A 21255-nucleotide genomic window follows, 5' to 3' on the forward strand; every position below is an offset into this window, starting at 1 on the left:
AAAGTTCTGAAAATAAGATCTGTGTGATCAAATTTTAGTAACCATGAGAAAATTATTTAATGGCAAAAATAATCCAAAAGGACACTAATAAATCTAAGCTTCAAGATAATGTAAATAAATATTTTTCCTTTTTTAAAGCGGATAAGCTGAGTTGCCATGCGAAGTACTGTGGTCAATGACTAGTCACAGTCTTCAGTAATAACTATTACAGTTTATGCTACCATTAAAAAATCCACTTCAAGAGTAGCAAACCAGACTTTTATACATCTGTAGCAATACCTTAAAATGTTTGCTAAAATCTAGTGAAAAACTACACAATTGACCTCTCTGCCTCTCTATCCTAAGCTATCCTTGTGCTTTTGTTATGGTCCTATGACCTACTAAAGGCAAAGACTTTGTCACTGTGCAGTGCTCAGCATATATTTGATGTTGCTTCCAAAATAAATATTATATGGCCAATACACCTACATTCATAATTAAACATTCATACAACATGAACAATCATTTATTGCTAATCGTATTAATGAAATATTAATAATGGTCCCAGAACCAAGAACCTGCCAAAATAAACTTGTTCTGAGTTCTAGGCAAATCAGCTGATATTTCTATAGCTAATTGCTCTTTGTATTAAATCAGACTATTCATATTTATACCTTTCTTCCTTCCAAGCATGAAACACTGCTTCAATCAGATGACACGAGCTGAGCAAGAGAGAGCCAAGATGAGCACAAGACAGTGGAGGGACAGGGATGCCAGGGAACAGTTGGAGAGATGTGTGGGTTTAGGAGGACTACCCAGAGAAGACAACCCCACAGGTCAGTAACCATCAACACCACTGCTTCCCTTCTCGTTACAGCAAATACCAGCAAGGAGGCAGGTCATAGGATGAGAGAACAGCCATTGTTCTGATTCTGAAATTTGATGCATTAAGGCAGACTTCTATTTCTGTGTAGTCCCTCTGATTTTTGTAACTTTTGACATATGATTTACCATCTGTGTATCATGGTTCCGAGGCTGTAACATGTGGTATGCTTAAATGCACCACTAAGACCTATCAGAAAGATCAGAGACCCAGAGGCCCTCTCCTCATCCTCTTAAGCCACTGTGGACCCATATGCTGCCATGGAACAGTGCCCCACCAGGCATTGGACGTACCAAGCTGGATTACCACATTTAAATTACTGATGACTTCCTTTGGCGCATATTTGTGAAGAGATTACAGGGTCTTCTATCTCCCATTCCTGCTCCCCCTTCATAGCCCTGGAAAGCTCCTGTGCTCCCAGCACAGCAACACAGACTCTTCCCACCTTTCATACACAGCTCTCCATGTGTTGGGAGCTGGGACACTTACAGCCCCACAAGTCCATAGTCCTCCAAAGCACAGGAGGACATAGTCTCTCCATCGCAATAATACCTCCATTTAACCCTAATACCATGCAAAAATAATTAAATCTCTCACAAAAAAACCCATTAAAAACACCCTAAATATACAGACTGTTGGCAGAATGTCTGAAGAGAATGATAATTTCATCAGAAAGAAACCTACTTTTTGTCGTCAGGTTTAATCACAGATGGATCTGTAAGGTTTTCCCCGACACCTACAACAAAATCAACAGTGTGTGTTACAAAGGAAGGCAGTCACGATATCATAATCTGGCATTTAACAAAAATGTAATTATCCATTTTCTTTGTAGAAAGTGTCATATTTAACATGGCCATGAGTTAAAAAGAAAATTGTTTGAGTATAAAAATCTGTTAAGTATTGGCAAACGTATAAAGTTCTTATTACAGTCCCAACTTAGCTGCTTTGAGGTTTATTTATATGTAGATGGAAGGCTCATGCAAATGCACTAAATATTATGCTGAAGCTCAACTAAGCAAAATGTGACCAACCTCAAGACTGTTATTTAAGTTAAAGATATTAATCAGATGTGGATCTTACTGATATCAATATATCAAACACAACAAGCCACAGCTTTAAGTTTTGCAAATGCTTGGGTCTGTTATTCCTTTTTTCTTCTGGGTGGCCAGGGAAAAATATTAAATAAACAAATTGATTATGATACTTGAATGCTGATACCTACGTTGCAGTTTTTCCCAAACTGATGACACTACCATTTTACAAAAAAGCTCTTTTCTCACATCTGAGGAAACAGTTGTGCTTTTACGCTAATGAAAAAAGTCATATGATCACATGATATGTGATTATTTTTATTTCAATAGGCCACTGATGGTAAGTTTATATTCTGCAACGAGCACCAGTAAAGACTATGGAAATAGCATATTGTGTATGAAGAGTATTGCAGTTTGGGGGTATTTCAATGAAAGGCATTTCAGTTGATGTAAATTAGACAAAATGTGGGATATGTGTATGCAAAGATGGCCCTCGTGCTACACAGTAAATGGTGATAGAGATTAATCCTATTAGAACTCCAAGGGGAGCAGCCCTTGGCAGGTTAGAGAACTACTAGATAAACACTAGGCCAAAACTAGAGCAGATTTCAGTTTATTTGAAATTGAAACTGAAGCTCCAGTGTTGATAAGATTTACATAGAAGTTTAAATTCTCCATGTTTGAGCCAACACAGTTGGTCTGGAACTGTCGAGAGCTGTATAATAAACCCAAGAAAACTTCAGGCCAATTCTAGTAGGCTATGGTGAAGACACACTTACTCTTACTGTATTTTTTTCTTCATGTGCAGCTAAAACCAAATGAAGGCAAGGATGGAATTATAGGTTTATTCTGCATAATAAGCATGTCTTTTTGTAATTCACAGCTTCTGGATGCTGTAAAATGTAAATATGTTAAGTCTCTGTCTACCCATACACATTTCCCTTGACAGAAATGACAAACAATGGTGTTTATACTGTTTGATGGGTGCTGTTCATCTTCTGAACATTGTCAACTGTTTTATCTCTTTAAAATATGCCATGTTCCTACTTACACATGTACAGTAAAGTGATCACATGCTCTTTGAAGGAGTCACCAGACTTTGTGAATAGCATTCAGGCTTGCAGCTTATGTAAACTGCTTACAGATTTATTAATATGAAAAATAAAAAAATACAGATAGCAGTTCATACTCTTCTGACAGATATACACATACATTAAGAGTGCATATATACACAGGTATGCTTGACTCTCAGTATTATTTATATATCTTAACAAAAATACCTTAACTGTAGAGTGGCTTTTTGAAGCTGGCTAAAATCTTCTACCTGCTCTTCTGCCCATTCAGCCTAAACATATTTTAAGCCAAATTATTTTTCCATGACACCTACATTAATCCAAAGTGTTTCTGTGGATACTCATGAACCACTGCTGCACAACAGATATCCAGGGGTTTCTTGACCTTTGTGTGCAAGTGAGAATAGAATTTGGCCCATTCTTCAGCAATAAACTCTCTTTTGAGAGAGGTGCTTTTCATTGAGTTCCAAATGTGATCCCTTGCTAACAGTCACCTTGCAAATCCAGGACAAGGAGCTCCCCACGGGTGTACACATAGGTCCAGTGAGAGAAGGCCAGCATCAGCTCTTCCAGCAAGCTGCTGGGAGTAATCTCATCTCCGTTGTTATTGTTGTATTTCCGAAACTCGCCAGTCATGTATTTCTCAATGGTCAGCCACTGGTTTGCTGAATGGCAATAGATGAGGAAAACTTCCAGAAACCTGCAGATAAAAATGTTGCCTATCAGGAGCTGGCAAGGTAATGAACTTCCTCACAGTCAGCACACGGCATGATACAAAGCAAATATACCAAAAAGGAGGACACATCTTTCTTAGCTGGAGTGTTTTGAACCACAGGAGGTACTGAATGGCAGACAGCACAAAGCCTTTCTTGGTTTGACAACTCACCCAAAAAAAAGGCAATTGATCAGTAAGTACAGTTTATGGACAAACAACATAATCTGATTTATTGCAGCCCACTGTAAATGAGCTATATCAAATATCTTATTTCAATTGCATAAAACATGATTCTTGCTTAAGTCTAAGGAACGGTGTTATAAAGAAGCTTATTTTGCCATCACATGTAGCTATAAAGACAAAGTTCAAAGCTGCCTACCTTTCCTCTTGAAAAGTTGATTAACTATCATAACACTGCCTAAGCAGCAGCTATTTCAACCCACTATGGAAAAGAAAGCTACTCTACACCTGGCACACAGCTAAGAGAAACCTTTGGCACCTAATACTTAAAGACAGTGATTTTACCTTGGAGTATATGGAATAGCATGAGGCTTGATTTGATTGAAGGTATAGATTAACTTCTGGGCAGCCCTTTGCTGTTGGATCTCCTGAAGAAAATAATGTTATAAACATTATTTTCATTTTCATGAAGACAGGCACAATGAATTTGCCAAAACAAACAACCCAACGATTGTATATTTTTTATAAATGGCAGATAGATCTCCCACAAAACCTTTCCCTTTCCAAAAGATAACATCAAACCACATGTCAACCATGCTGAAGACATTCACATGTAAGCAGTATAACATTTAAGGCACATCACGTAAGACCAATCAGTGTGCCTTAGGTCTGAACTCACCCTCAGGCAGAGATGTAACACCGTGCCATCATGAAAGATCTTTTGCCAAGTCTGAACCACCTCTGGCAGAAAAGACTTCACAATAAATACTTGTCCCAACTTCAACACATCATTCTCAGACCACGTACAAATGACCTTCATGGCCCGCCGCAGACCCCCATCCATCTCCTCCTGTGACAAGACTTGGATCATTGCAGCCATACCACGCTGGGACCAGGAAGACATGCTTTTGTCAAGGTTCATAGGTGAACTTTCTTCTAGCTGATAGACCGTCACTTCCTCTCCAGCTTAAATAAGAGGAAGGTTTGTTAGCAGAAATCAAACACTGCAGAAACAGGAGAGAACCACATTTTGATTTGGTATCTTAAAATAACATACCACCTTATATACCCTGGTAAGCCACACATTAAAAGAGAGCTTTTTATCATTGCTGTTCCTCTGCGAATGAACAGATTCAGCCCAGCCTAAATTTCCACTACTACCTACATACATTCCACTTAAGATCTACTGTGATAACACAAGTCATTCAAAGAGCTTGTATTAAGCATCTAAACAGAGATGAATTTAAGACCTCCTGCACACTTCCACACAAACAATTAAAATTAACAGGAAGTTTACAGTTTTTTGTTTTAAACTAAGACTTGTCTTTTTCCTAGAAATTCCTATGTTATCTGTACTGCACAAAATTTGAGATGTTCTGCTCCTGCTAGTAACATTTTGCTGAAAGCAGAACAAACCTGGTGATCTTTGACTCAGTCACGCTCTGTTTCTCTATATAGTTGTAATAGCATTCTTCTCTTGCAACCTAAGTTAGACACCCTTCTGCTGCCATCATTTGTAAACTAACAGAAAAGTGGAGACTGATTTTTTTAAACCCAGCTTTCCTTCTTGCAACTCACATTATTTGCAATGTTAATTTGTAAGAAACAGGTTTTCACTGGGAAGTGTGGCGAGGTAACTACATCTGCAAAATAGCAAAGAATAGCATAAAGAAGGACAAACTGGATTCAGATTAGTAGATTTCCTCCCCACTCCGAGCCTACCTCCACCAGTTAGCACAAATGTAGATGCTGTCAAACACCACAATTTGCGCAAATTTAAATTTAAAATAAAGTAACTGAAAAGGCAGTGTCTTACATAAAAGACAGACATCTGAATAAAGATACTATAACTAGACAAATTTTTTAATCTTACATTAATTCTTCATTTTATTATCTTTTGACAATTTAATACCTAGAAAGGTGTCTCCTGGGAGCTTCAAAGATTAGAATGTTCAATATGCTCATAGCTATATTAATTATCTGCAGCAATCTGGTCTCAAGAAATCCTACGATGCTGCAAGTATCAGCAATTAGTTGCTGTGAGACAAAATATTCTACCCATTGAAAAGAAGGCACCTAGATCTCTAGTGTCTAGAGGCAGAGCTTCTGCTGCAGTAAGCCAATACTGCACACTAATTTCAGAACACTTCCAAATGATTTATGTATTATTCTCTACCACTCTTCAGTTACAGTACAGTTCTTTTTTCCTTGGTATACTACAAGTCTTCTGTACCAAGTGCATGAGTAATGCCCTTTCAGCCAATACCTGGTTTTCTTCTTGATGGGATATCCTCTCTATATATATTTACACGTGGGGGAGGGTAGAGAGAAACAGGGAGATGATGTAGGTATTAAGATTAAGGGGAATCTGTCACCTATCTTGACATATCCTAATAATAGGCATAGAGAAGATGGAGTTAGATTCATCTCTGAGGTCAACAGTAATCACATTAACACCAACATATACAAGCTACAGAAAGGGGAAGCCCAACAAATACTGGGGAAAATACTAGGTTCACAAAGAAGTCTGTCAAACACTGGAAGAGGTTGTCCAGCAAAGCTGAGGAATCTCCATTTATAGACATATTCAAAATGCAATTGGATAGGCTCTCAGCAACCTGATCAGAATTGGCCACAGAGGCAGTTAGACCAGATGACCTACAGAAGTCCCTGAATTACCACATTACTGCAATTCTATCCCAGTTCACCTCTTTTAGAAAAGAAGTACTGAAACCAATCGAAGGAAATTTCTCAGAGTCTTTTAAAGATGATGCAACAACTATTTATAAAGCAAAAAACATTACCAGGAAGTTGGTACTCACCAAAGAGCTGGACTGGCGTAAATGGTATGGTCTGAGCAAGTCTCATTAAGTTGTTTCTTTCAACGGCTGCAAACAACATAGATTTCACTACTATACTGAGTAAAAAACAATCTGGCTGAGTTTCAAAAACATCTGTCAGCGTTTTACTGTACCATACTAAGCCAAGGGGGCTGCAGTGTGATCCTGTGTCAGATGTGAGCACCATTCTACCCAGCTAGTAACTCCCCTTTGCATGCCCATGGAATCTCACAAGCGTCAGCTCCCACTCTTTCCCCCACTCATTGATTCCCTTCTCCAAGGAAACAGGGTCTCTAGGACAAGCCCCTTGCACACTAGCTAGAAGGGCTGCTTCTGCTCTCTCTTCATCCTCCTTCTTCCACCATGGGTTGCCACTACTTCCTCTTCCTGCCACCTCCAGCACAGCCGACGAGATGCACCAGCCCCAGCTGCCTTCACTGCCTGTCTCTATCAGTCTCAGAAGCACCTGGGGATTTAATAAGGCATCACAGGAAAATCCAAGCTTGCCCTGCACTGAGCACTGCTTCTTCATCTAGGCTCCTCACCAAACATTATCAGTAACTTTATTATATATCCCTAATTGGCTGCTTATTTCTCAGGCAAACACCTTCAAAACTTCAGAGTGCCAACTGAGTATTTATGGATTTGTTCACATGATGACTCAGTTATCAGAAAGGGGGAGAGAGGTGTGAAGTAAGACACAACAAGGATGAGACGAGAAAAAGGAGGCAATTTGGATGCTACAGTGTTGTCTGCCAAATTTCCCTATTCAATGGCTGAAGACAAAACTAGCATCCAAAGCAGAGAAAGAACCACGGCAAGAGCTGTGTATCTCTGCAGAGCAACCAAAAAGCCCTGATGGCAGACTCTTCCAAAGCTTGGATGCCATCTGTCCTTCTTTTTAAGATTAATTCTCTGAGCATAAATTAATTAGAGATTATTTAGCCAAGAAGTACAGAACAAAGGGGACCCGCGACATGCCAACCTATGGATTAGGGTCCTCATTTGAGAAGATCTGCATTTCAGACTCCACTTGAAGGCTTGTTTACATATTCCAAATTCAGCTGGCATTGGTTAACGTGCCTGAATAGCTTTGGAGCATGGACTGAAAATCAAGGTCCTCATTTTATGCCTCACTAGGAACACACTCTAGTCACAAAATTAGTGCATTCCAGGGATAAGGATGCAAACAGGGGAGCTGCCAGACCTGTGCCATCATTGAGACCCTGCCAGCACTCACTCTAGAGTCTCCAGGAGCAATGTGAAGTGGACTTGCACCAGCTGCTGAACTTGGGTCAAAACTCAAGTTCTTTTGGGTGTGCAGAGAAGCAGAACTACACAACGTGATAGCAAAAATAATGCATGAACAGTATGTGGTGCAGGATTTTAGTATCAAACTTTTGGGCTTCATGGGCTAAATTCTACCCAGATCTTCCCGAGCTAAAAACACCCCTACGCTGGAAGCCTTGTGTGATGTTTGTCAATTCATTATGGAAACCACTCTCATCTGTGTTAAAAAGTCCTACCTAATCTCAAACAGCATGCTGATGAGAGACTAATTAATCACTGCAACAATGCCACGATGTCAGAGAAATTACTCCTGTACACTGATTACAAACCAGGAAGTGTTATTCCCAGTGAAAACAGCATAGTTTTTTGAACTTCAGAAGGCTGCTAATGCTTCTGGTTACCCTAGGCTTCCCTTTAAAGGAGGCCAAGTCCTGTAGGCAACAGAGACATCTACTGGCAAGCTCTGCCCATTCTCCTCCAGGAAAAACTGAAATCCAAGCCTTGTGGGAAAATCTGTGCACACTCAGTTCAGGAAAAGACAGGACTTCGGGCAATTAGCATTCAAATAATTTATTCCTTGCCAGATTTCCAAGAGTTCATAGGTATATAAACACAGATTAAGTAGTACAGGCCAAATTAACTGAAGAGCCCAATTCCACAAAGTACAAAGGAGGTTGTGGAAGGTGTGAGGGGAAGTGAAAGCTATAAACATATGAGTACCTCTTTTGCCCTCCTCTCCCCTCCCCTTCTACTCCCCTCCACCACCCTCCCAAAATCGGAGCTCTGTTCATTGTTTCCACTGATATTTTGAAAGCAATTATCTAGATTCTGCTCTGGATTTGCCAGCAATACCCAGAATGGAGCAATTAGGAGCAAGAAAATAATTCATTAATTTGTCACTGGAGTGTTAGGCATGAATTAATACAGAATCTTCTTAGCAGTGGGCAACTGTGCAGTTCTTGAAAATGAAAATCACAGAAGATTACAAGGGAAGAACTAAAGTTCTTTTTAATTTGTTAAATTACTCAGCTATCATTCTGGTGCCTCTGCTTACCTGAGTAGTGATGATGCAGATCTTGAGATGTTTTCAAGCAGGTGAAGATATCTGAAATAATGTTTAAAGGATCATTATGTTAATTATTATAGTAGAGATAAATGCACGATTTTTTAATTCCTTCCATCCCAGAGTTTGTCATGAAACAGATTAATCAGAATTACTGTCTCAGCATTCTAGAGAGGAGAATTACTAATAGGCTTTAACTATGTTATAATGTACATCATATTGGCAGATTTCAGTCATAAATGTAATATAGCCAGATGACTTATTTATTCAGGGAATTGGTGGGAAACTTGTGATACTAACCTCAAGGACACACAGCTTCTCTAAGCCAATTACACCTCTGGGATATTAAAAGCACTTTGCTGTCCATCATGCTTCACAGCCTCCCCAAGGCATGATTTTTCCAACTCCATCCTCAGTCATTAAGCATTCCATTAACTATACTATTACACCAAAGTCATAATAACACTGTCCCACTAACCCACAGCATCTAAAATGCTGTCAAAATCTAAACAGACAAACAATTTCTGGGGTTACTTAACAGTGGTTTCTGTTGTTATTCAACAGGCACAGACAGATCAAATTCAGTCCAAAAATCTTTGTTTTATAAAAAGTCTTTTTAATAAAACCAAGACTAATGAGCATGTTTCCACTAATTAGATGAAATCACCTTGTTCTATTGGAAAACAATCCTTGAAAATGCCAGATTTTAGAAAATATGTATACTGTACTACTTTTAATTGTGAAAAATTGTATAAGCAAAACTGAACCTTCATAAAAATATTTGTTTTATTCTTGGTATATCTTATTTGCTTATGTTCCCTTTTCTGGTGAAAGAGATCTAAAATAAAAAACATAAATAGAAGCTGGGATATGGGCCAGCATTTCTACCCAATGCCCTTGGTGAGTCAAGGTCCCTTCTGCACTCTTCCTCCCAGAAAAGGAGAATGGGGGCTGAGTCTTTCCTTTTGAGGACAGGAAAAGCGGAATTTCATCCAAGGAATGGTGCGCTCTAGAGAGCAGCCCCACAACTCACTACGCCTGCAGCAGCGTTTTGTGCACAGCTGGACCCAGACAGAGCAGCAGTTGAAGGGCAGATAAGTCTAAGAGCAACTCATCTCTGCGCCACAGCTAGACTCAAACAGAGGTAGATGCCCAGCTGCTGAGCCTCTTACAGCTATGTGGCAGGCCTGGAAAACTGGAAGGTAGACTAACAAGCAACAAGTGAAGTTGACTGGCACACTGCTTTTGTGGAATAAAGTAATTCCTCACTATAACCTTGACTTGGCTATTTCATAATAAATTCAACCCTTCGCTGACTTCATAATTTCAGGGAAACCACACAAAGAGAGGAAATACACCAAACTGCAACTTGAAAAACCAAGCATGTATTGAAAATTTTATACCACAATCTGTTCTCGGATATACCCCCTGCTTTAACTCAGGCTGTCTCCTAGACTGCCAGGGATGAAAGCAGCACCATGATCTTAAAGAGTTTCTTCCTACTTCAAACAACAACATTACTGGGCAGACTAGAATAATAATACTTATTTTTTATTTTAAGATTTTGCAGTTATCCTGAGGAAAACACATCCTCATAAAAATACCTTTCACTGAAAAGTACAAATTCATAACTAACATATGAAACAATAGCTGAACATCATCCTATAACCCCCCAACTATTGTAAATTAACTTATTTTTGGATTTTGTACTTCAGAATTGTTAGTGTGATTTGCAGAGAGGAATTAAAGTGAGTGACAAGCAGCCAAAAACTTACTGTCAGTTTCCTCTGAAGTTCTTGACCTGTTTAAAAGCAAATATTTGATATTTTACTCCAAAATTTCCGTCATTAAGCTAACATTGGTACACATCAAGAGACGTGGTCTGCATAAAGGCAAAACTCTCAAAGGTCTCATCAGCAATCATAAAACAAAATAACCCCCAATGCAACTTTGTTCATTGGAAGAATCAGCAAGTAATCTTCAGCTAACCTAAAAAGAGCAACATTTTTCTGCACGTGTCGTTTTCTGCTTTACATTCATCTGCTCTTACAGTTCTGCACCGCTGTTTTATATTGTTTACACTGCAGCAATAATATCAGTTAAAGACCACTTCAACCACACACACAGCTGTTCATTTTTCAATGAATGCTGAGATGTACTCAGAGCTACGTAACCCATTAGCATTGCGTGCACAGAACCAGACTTTTTAAACCGATGGTCCTTTGGATTAGCAAGGCTGCAGAAAGACTACAGCGTCAGCGTTCATGTTAAAGCAGCCTTTGTTACAGAAGACAGCGGATGTGATAGGCCTCACAGACCAGAGAGATCCCACCAAAGACAACAGACTCAGTGACAGAATCAGGCCACGCAAGGGCCTGTAAGGCCTGCTGGTAAGTATGCAGTTTGTCTACTACTTATAAACGACTCGGTAAAAGGAAAAAGAAACAACACAACAACCAACCACAGGATAGGTACAAAAACACAGCATCTTCCTTCATCCCCCGTGGTGAAATCACATGGGATGTGACAGCTTTTGAGTGCCTTTTATTTATTACATCCACATTGTTACTTAGTAAAAAGGAAATTGAGGGAAATAAGAAAGAAAAGGATAAGGAACATAGAGACAGCACTGCACATGGAAAAAATACCATCAATATTAAGACAATGATCAATCAAGCTGGGGGGGGGGGGCGGGGAACACAATAAAATCGAAAATATTGAAATCACGATACTTTCACTAAACATAATCAAAGCTTAATAACTATTGAAAACCCATTAAGAAAACCAAGCTAAATATTTTGTAAATGTGCAGACTCAGTATGAAAGAGATTAATCAGAGAATGGAATAAGCTTTCAGGAGCTGCTAGCATTTTAATTATTAAAAAAAGGAAACATGCAATTTGCGCAGAAAAAGCAAATGCAACTTTTCATGCTTGCTAGATTGGAATAATGGCTAGTTAAGGATGCTATGGTGATCATAGTGATTGAATTAGAAAATTGGATTATTGTTAGAATAAAAAGGGGTGTCTATTTCTCCTAAAATTACACACTTTGTTTAAATGGATCTCCCTTATCTCCATTAATAAGGCTTCATTTACAGAAACGTAAACAGATTGAATTGCTTTAACTCTTCACATAAATTTCTCACCCTAAGTATACTGCAGAACTGAAATGGAAACCTGCAGAAAGCACAGAAGTCTCTTTCTGAAAGCATGTGATGAATACCAATACTAATAATACATACGAGGAGTTTCGGTTCAGGTTACTTTTCTTGATGGTTCCAAACATGCTACTCAAATCCTGTAAAGAAGACAGATACTTTTACTGGCAAAACCTGCACATCACCATCATATACACACTGCAAAACACAAAAAGATAGAATCTTGAAAACACTTATCGATATGTTTATTCTTAGCATGAATAATGACACTGATAAGCAGATGAATCACAGCATTGCCATACCTATACCAAAATGGAACTAACTTGATCACATTACAATTTTTTATTTGTATCACATATTTTCCAGGCCTTATAGTTGAAGAAATACTCAAATAGCGTTTTAAATTTCCAGCCATATAGGGGAAAATTGGGCCAAGCAGGTTCTCCTAATGTGTTAGTCAGAAACGGAATTATTTTCCTGAATAATAGTCAGGCAGATTTCAATCCTCAAAAGAAATAGAGCCCCCACAAAAAGTTCAACTTATCTTTAAGCTTTGTTATGTTTAACTAAAATTCAGCTTTGAATATTAGCTGAAACTTAACTCACAAATTTTTTTATTTCACTAGTATTTTCACCTTGTAGCTTGCTTTGCAGATGAAAAAGTCTTTCACAAAACCAAAATTTGCCTTTACACACCCTTGCTCTGTTCCCTGTTGCCCATCAGGAAAGATTTCTGAACCGCAGTATTCAGTGGGTAAATCTGAGAAGGACCACTTAAGGAAAAATACATTCCTTTAAAATATATCATACTCCAAGCAGAACAGTTGGATGCATAAACATTGTTACGTCTCAGCAATATATATATAAACTCTTATAACCCAGACAGGACTTAAGGACAGGCACAGCAACTCATTGGGTCTTGGAGGCTGTATCTTGAAAGACTAAATAATTTGAAGTTGGTGTTCTGGAAGTGACTAGTTTCAGCCTAACTCCAATCCTGCCATAATCAGTGGAATTCTTCTGAGAACTTTAAAAATCTCACCCATGAGTTTTACGCAAGACATCTTAATATGAGTCTTGAAGCACCAGAATACTTGGTCCCTTCACATGGTTTTCCTGATTGTACCTTTATTTTGCTTGTCTGATCCTGTGTTTCACATTTCAAAGATTTATTGATTTAAACTCCAAGCTCAGGTTTTACAGAATACAAAATCAGTCAATTTATTTCTATTTCTCTTTCTCTCTCCACTCTTTCATACAAAAATCTGTCATTTTTAAAATTTAGATTCAAGCTCTCTTCCTTGGTATTTGGAATCCAAATTCTACAGCACTCAGAACAGCAGAGCTGAAACTATCTAGTTTATTTTTATTCTTTAGGGGAAAAAAAAAAGGCAACTCGTAGCATTTACAGTGAAAAATAAGATAGGCTTATGAAGATCACCATTTCAATAATCAAAAGTGCTGTAAGTAAAACAAGCAAGGAAGGGTGCTGTTGAAAAAGCATGAGGAAAGGATTATTTCACAGTTCCTCTTCTTAATTTATTCTTTGTTAATTTCCTTTCATACCTCTGAGATACCCCTACGCAATGTAGTGAAAGACACATTTTCTTCCATTAGCTACACCACTTTAAAACAGACAGAAGCTTCCATAATTGAGATTCCTGCCCCTGGTTTTCAGGAAATATAAACTGGTCTATCTCCATCAAAGTCAATGAGCCTAGGCAGAGGATCTTTACATTGTGATGCTGAAAATTAATTCTGAAAAACAGTACGATTTGCTGTTTATAAGCCAGTGGTTAAGAAATCTAAGCTTTGCATTATTACCAATATTTGACTACCACTTTACAAGAAATAACTATCTCTGGTGATAGATTAAAAGCAATGTAGCTTCCTTTCCAAAATTTGCTTCACTCTGCTAACCAATCCTGCCCATGGGTTCACGACAAAGCTGTGTGCTCATTCGCTGGCCAATGAAACATCAACACAAGTGTCATTTCTGACCAACCTCTTCACACTCAGAACCACTCTGTGATTCAATAATTTAATATCCTACTTCAATAACCTTAATAGAGTGTTAACAGCTGTTAAATTATTCATTTACTCGCACACATGCGCTGTGCCAGCAGACAACAATGTTCCTCATCTCTCAAGAGGTATTTCATGACAAAAAACCTATAGCTGCAAGTTGAAAGACATCAGTAGAGCTACCCTGGGCCCATCCCAGCCCAAAATCTATGGACTAAGACTTCTAATCTTAGGTCTTACCTCTCGAGAATGCCTCAGATAATCACAGAATGGTATGGTATGCCTACCGATGTCTTGATTTTTCATTTTCTGGTGCATGTAACTGAGACGTTCCAAACCTAGCCAAAAGAGCAGGCGTCAGCTATTTCCAGAATATAAATGAACAGCTCTACTGCTAGAAACCTGTACAGTGCTATAAAATTAACACCTATATACCATATTACCCCAGCCAACATGTAATGGCCTATAAAAACAATAACAGAATTTCACAGGGTTAAAATGGACTGTTTCCATTCTCTGTGGCAGATTTCAGAGGAGCACAGACCTTCTCAGCTTCCCATGCTGTGCTGACTCACAGCATTCCCCGTGCCTTCTCCCAGCACCCTGCAGAATGAAGCCAGTGAGCCACAACAGAGCAAAGCTGAAAGATAAGATGAACTACGCAAAGAATGTCTGATAATGAAAGAGCTGGAGAATTACTAAAAGAGTAAGAATGCTATTCCCTTTTCATTCCAATAGAGACGATATAGAATTCATTTCTTCCCTTTGGAGGATGTGTTTCAGAGCAATGAGTGATGAATAATATATGCAGAGGATCTGCCAGCAGATACAGTATCACAGCACTGCCTGTGAGTGTAAATGCCCTTAGAAATTCACGAGAGAGTTTATTTTTGCAATTAGCCAGTATGCCACTCTAGAAGACACCTCAGGAGAGGAGACAAGGATATCATCCTCCTTGCTTCCCTTTTATTCCTGAGGATTAGTACTCTACTGTCTCCCATGAGAGACAGACAGCACTCCCAGAAAGACGTAACTGACCTTCCATCCAACCTATGTCCCTTTTGCCTCTGCAATGATGCAGCAAATAACCAAGTCATGTGTGCCTGCAACCCAATTCTAATTCTGTAAACAATGCGGTCAAAGCGGTGGATGACATTTTGAATTTGTGAATTTTTATTTACTGCTTCTTTTTAAAAGCTTTTCTGCATTTCGCCGTCTGCAAAATATCACATACTTAGCTGACTGAAATTAGACACAGTGAGCCAGTTCTTGCTGTGTTTCTCTTGCTCATCCCAGACATTGATCTCTGCAGGCTCTGAGCTCACTTGGGTGTTCTGGGGACAATCATCCACTTTAATCACCTGGCAAGACACAGACAAAATGACACTCGATTTATAAGATGACTAGCACCTCTGCAGTTCCTCTGACAGCCTATGATGTGGCCTTTCAGAGTATCACTGAAATGCCAATGACTGAAATCGCTCCCAAATGAGAAACAGATTTTCCCATTTTTATTACAAGTTGCAGAAGACACATTTCTTTTGTCTAGTAAATACTACTGAAGAAAGCTACTAAAAAGCTACTACTGTAGCTTTTTAAAATAAAGTTTGAAGACTCTCAGAATACCTTCAGAGGTATTAGGTCTCAAAGTTCAAGTCTAAGATCTGTTTCTGAGCTGAGCATCTTACATAAACAAATCAGTCTAGCTTTCATCTCATTAAACAGAGATAACTCCAGCTGACAAAAATCCTAGGAATCTCTTTGTAACTTTATAAATAGATTTCTATATATGTACACACAAACACAGTTACGAAAGTTGCCCGATATGTATGACATAATCAATATGCTGTCTGCAGTGTGCTAAATGTTTGATGGATTCAGAGAAAAGACTGCAGGACTCTAGTACTCAGCAGACATTACCTGGGCTGGCTTGCTTGATTACAGCTGCACAGCATCTGGATATGGCTCACTATTCCTTCAGTCTAGCCTAGATCACGTGAAGCCTTCTCAAGTCCTCCTGCCAGCTAAAGTGCAAGTACTGATTCCTTTCTGTGTAAAATCACTAACACCCCTGGTATACTAACTACCAAAGTCCATAGACTTCAACAAGTTCAAAACTGAAATCCCACCCATCCAAACAAAAAAGAAATTACACCAAAGCCAGACACACACAAAAGACACACCAATTTGTGTGCAGCATTTTAAATGTATACATTTTCAGCTAAGTCATACTGCAGAACCACTCTAAATGAATGAAAAGACAGCTATGGGCTATGTGATTCTCTTGCATCTGCACATACCGGCACCTGAAGGGGCTTTTGATTCTTCTTTCCTCTCCCAGACTTTCTGTCTCTGTTTTGTTGTTTTGCTTTTGTTGCCTCACTGTGGTGTAGCTCACTGGATCGTAAAGACTCTGTGGGAAAGGGTCAAAAAACACCATTAAGCTACAGAGCTCTTGTTTACTAAGAGAAGATCTGATAAGACTGTGAGTTGGCAGATCTCCAAAGCAAGCTGAGAAAGTCTTGTGACACCCAAGCTAATACTCATGCAGTTCAGTGCAAAGATATGCACCATCACAAGATATAAAACAAAAATGTTATCTGTCAACTCATACTATTCATACTTAGAACTGGAAGATATTTAACTGTTGGTGAGCAAACTTGATGGTAGACAAGGAGTGTTTTAAACTGGCTATAAAAATGTATAGCTCTTCATTCTCCATACATCCATCTGACCTATGATATTGCTAATATATCTCTTAGGGATCGTGTAATTTATTTTGGCTCCTGAGACTCTTGCCTTGCATCCCCAGGGCAGGTGACTTCCCTGGAGCGAGCACAGACCCTCTGTCACCCCAGCTGTGTAGCCACAGCCATAGGGATCCCGTGAGATGGAGAGAATCAGGGTGGCTGACACACAGGTGTGGTGCAGCTTGGATACCAGGCACACTTCAGAAATTCCCTCCAGGAATCAGACCCACCACAAAGAAAACGAAGGATTAACTCTGGACTCTGCTGCTACCATCAACTGCAGCTAGTACCTCCTGGATGCAAAGGAAATAGTTTTATAATGGCTTGGGCTCCCCAGTAAAAGATACTGTACAGGTGTAGTCTTTTATAGTTACCACCTATGGCCTTGCAGGTTTTCCCGCTTTTCTCTTTCTTAGAGGACTGCAAGCTGTTGCTCCTGCGGAAGCTCCAGTCCCTCCAGAGTGGGCTGATCCGGAACGAAGTGCTGTGCTTCAGCTTTTTCTGAGAGATGATGCTGCTGTGACGTGATCTGTCAGAGTTGTAGGAGAAGGACTTTGATTCTCTTATTTGGACGTGCCTGGGAGGACTACCCGTGCAATTGCAGTCACTGTTGTAGGCGGAATGTATGCACAGGGCCTTCTCTTGTTCCTTCCCTGAGCTGAAAACCCCTTTTTCATCACCTTCGGAGAATCCCCAGTTCACATAACCACCTTCAGCTTCTTCCCTGTCATTGCAGGAGGGTGCCGCACTCTCCTCAATATCCAGGGATGGCTGGAGACCAAGAGGATGAGCAGCATCAACAGTACTAGTCTTTTCTGATGGCAAATTAATAACGAAGTCTCTCTGGCTCCATTTATAATCTTCTGGCTCCTTTCCAATGAGGCTGACACTCTGCAAGTTCTGCTGCACCACAATGCTACTTTGCAGTTCATCTCTGGATGCATCATCCCTGTACTTAGCAGGAGTGCTCAAAAAGGACAAATTTAATGTGACATCCTCAGAGAAAGACCCCCCCTGATGGTCAGGGGGCACCAGCAAAAATTGTCCATATCTAGGGGTTGACTTAGTCTCAGAAGATACTCCCGAAGTGAGTGTGTCACTTTCTATTTCTGTCTTCCGAGAGCTGTCTCCTACCACCTTGTTACTCTCGGTCCTCAGTGCGCGGTCTTTGCACTCTGATGGCCACTGACTCCTCACTAAGCTCCGTAGGAGGGAGGGTGGCATGCTGTAGTAGTGGTACTTCTTGTCATACAAACATTCCAGGCTGCTCAAGGTTTTGGAATAGAGCGAATTGCTCCAGCTATGAGGCAGTTTCCTACATGTTCGATGTTTTGTGTCAGCCAGTAAAGCTTCTTCCACCTGCAAGGTGTCTACAGCTGAAAGCACTTTCAGGATGTCCACTGTCAAGGCAGACAGGTCTTGCAAATGTCCTAGCTGGCTGTCCAGTGAGAGTAATGACTCTTTGATATAAAACACCTTCTCATACACTTCTTTAAGCTGCAGAAACATCTCCTCCACCCTAGGTGGAAAAAGAAAAAATAATTAAAATACCATAACACAGATCTTTATTTCAGTTTGTCAGATAATAAAGGAAGCCATTAACACATTTCAAAAAGCCAGTCTTTCAAAGAACCGTTTTGGTTCTTTTTAGTGATGACTTCCATTCCCATGAATACCTGTATTTGACAATACCCATCCAGAATTACAACATGTCATTCAGGTTACTGGGTAACAGCCAGTGATTTTTAAGGAAATGGGCTTTTTGTTCAAGGGGTATCTATTTTTAAAACTGCTGTTTTCCTAATAACATCTATTTCTTGCCATAGAACTGCTAAACCATGGACAGCAGCACACAGTTTTGGAAGTGCTGCTCTGTCTATTGCTGTAAATGTAAAATGCTGTAAAGTATACTTCTTGTCAGCCAGTCATCCTGTATTTCTACATTTCTTGTGCAAACATGAGTAGGACAAGGCTCACAGAAGCCTACAGATGGTCTTCCATTTCTCAAATATTGGAGACTGCTGGGAAAAGTGTCTTCCCAGGAACCTGTTTGGTTTCTGGGAACAGATTCGGTATGTCTGCTGCAATCATTTATCTCCACGTAAAATTCAGCTGCCCAAAAAGCAAAGCCTTTTTTATGGTTTTTAAATCCCCAGTGCAAGAACTTGACCTGATATGATATCATTTTAACCAAATAATTATTTTCATGTTTCCTGAAGATACTCTCTCTGGTGCTGTATTACTAAGACAATGATAAAATATCTGCAGGCAATACACAAAAGTTGCTCCTTTCCTTTGCCACTGAGTAACTAAAAGATGCAGTATTTAACAAACAGCTGAATAAAATCAAATACCAGTGCTCCAAAATATTTTATTAATCTAAATTAATTTCTTGTATTAATGTTATGCAATGCTGTGAAGTGTGTTTTACCTTTGCACACAGAAAAAAAATCCTTTCCAGATCTATATTTATCCACTAAATGACATGATCTTGCTGTAATCAATTCTGCAGCTTTTGAACAAAGCTACTTGTTTCATCTCTTTTACGGGGTACATTCATTTTGCTTTTATTTTGTTTTAGTATGCAAAATAAGACTGTGAACAGGCAAAGATTAAGAAGCTATCTTTCTCTAAGCAAAACAAATTTATTAGATGAGATCAGTATTGGCATTCAGTAAGACTTTTTACAGTGCTCATTATCTTTAACTCTTTCCATTATACTTAATAGCAGCTTTGCCATTGATTTCAATAGAAAGCTAAATTAGGCTAATACGGAGAGTTTATGAGCCTCACTGACAGTTGTGTATTGACATTTTGCAAATCAAGACACTACATTGCAGGTAATGCTACAATGGTTATATGGTTATTTCTGTAAACAGCAGTTACACTCAATCACAAGCAATACTCTCACAGTGCTCCTACACTGCTAAGCCTTTGAATAAAAATACGTATTTATGCTGTACTCTGCCATGTCTTTGTGGTGCTACCTCATCTGCAAAAGTGAAACTCAGCGACACCTTCCTGTACCCCTTTAGCCCCCTGCACACCATACACACCCATGAACGCAACTCTGCCAGCAAGATTTCCCAGCCAGGCCTGCCATGCAGTTCAAACACATACATTACATTCCATTACAAGGCCTATGCATGTTATGGCTCCTCGTGTTCACAGTGGCCATAGTCTCTTCGAAAAGCATCAGCTTGTCAAAGTCTTTTTGTAGGACAAATGTACGCAAAGAGCACAAATCTGCAGTGAAACACACCTTTCTGTTGTCAGACGGATCCTTTCACTGTCACTGGAACTCAGGCTTTTATTCTTCTCATGAAAATATTTTTCCACACACTGTTCCTCAAAGTCATGGAGTTTCTTTAACTCTTCATCACTCAGGTACAGCTCTAAGCAAAGGAGGCAGGAGTTGGTATCAAGCATGTTGACAAAAAACGAAAACTGGCAGAAGAGGTTTCCTCCCCTTCCCTTGACAGGAATGAAGCAGACCTAACTCCATGAATTGTACGAAGACTCAACTTGCCAAATACATGTAAACATGTTTTCTATCATTCCTTAGCGAGCAAAATCACATTGAAAAAACCCCCATTGTACCCCCTTTTAAAGCCTCAAAAGTACATACCCAAATGGCTGCTCACAAAGATGTACTTTCTCCCAGACTTCTTCCTGTATTTTGTTACACATGTGACTCACAAGGTTTATACACAGATATGTACAATTAGCCAACCTTATGATAATTTCACTATAATTTGCTTCAGGCATTCATTTAGTGCTAGTCTTCTAGAACAATTGCAATCCTTTCAGGTACTCAAAGCTACAAAGCTTTTTTTCACCACACTGCTTCACATGTTCATATGTATAAAATATTAAGCAAGATTACTGGGTGAAAAAGAACACATTAAAAAGTTTAAAACTTCACAGCTTGGGCTGCTCATGATGCTATTCTTGTATCACACCAAGTCAGTATGAAGAAATGTATTCAGTGGAAAGCTGCTTCTCTGATCCAGACTCCACATCTTCCAAGCTCCTTTTTTCTTTCCTTTTTCACATACCAGAGTCCTCACTGCTCTTGCTAGGGGGGGCATCTGTGCCAAGTGACATGGCAGCATTCACTATAAGTGTGTAATACTCAGCTGCAAGGCACAGCTCAGCAGGGAAGCTGCACCCCCCGCCTCCCCCCCACCCAGTGTTCTGGGGGTCTCCACTCACTCAGAATCAGACTTGATCACCTCCTAGGCTCTTCCCCCCCTCCCCCCCCCC

General features: G+C 39.5%; 1 protein-coding gene across 1 annotated transcript in view; it reads right to left on the reverse strand.

The window, feature by feature from the left end:
- The window catches only part of TRPM6 (transient receptor potential cation channel, subfamily M, member 6), an 82963-nt gene that overhangs the window by 5336 nt on the left and 56372 nt on the right, over positions 1-21255 (reverse strand). The window contains exons 27-39 of the mRNA XM_014951643.1: positions 20252-20384; positions 17364-18508; positions 16540-16652; positions 15474-15600; positions 14480-14577; positions 12299-12354; positions 10830-10855; positions 9046-9096; positions 6684-6749; positions 4541-4827; positions 4207-4289; positions 3461-3666; positions 1547-1598 (exon numbers count right to left, since the gene is read on the reverse strand). Of these exons, the coding sequence (XP_014807129.1) occupies positions 1547-1598; positions 3461-3666; positions 4207-4289; positions 4541-4827; positions 6684-6749; positions 9046-9096; positions 10830-10855; positions 12299-12354; positions 14480-14577; positions 15474-15600; positions 16540-16652; positions 17364-18508; positions 20252-20384 (2443 nt within the window). The remainder of the gene's footprint in view (positions 1-1546; positions 1599-3460; positions 3667-4206; positions 4290-4540; positions 4828-6683; positions 6750-9045; positions 9097-10829; positions 10856-12298; positions 12355-14479; positions 14578-15473; positions 15601-16539; positions 16653-17363; positions 18509-20251; positions 20385-21255) is intronic.

The sequence above is a fragment of the Calidris pugnax genome, unplaced genomic scaffold, assembly GCF_001431845.1.
Source record: "Calidris pugnax isolate Ruff unplaced genomic scaffold, ASM143184v1 scaffold207, whole genome shotgun sequence".
Lineage (NCBI taxonomy): Eukaryota > Metazoa > Chordata > Aves > Charadriiformes > Scolopacidae > Calidris > Calidris pugnax.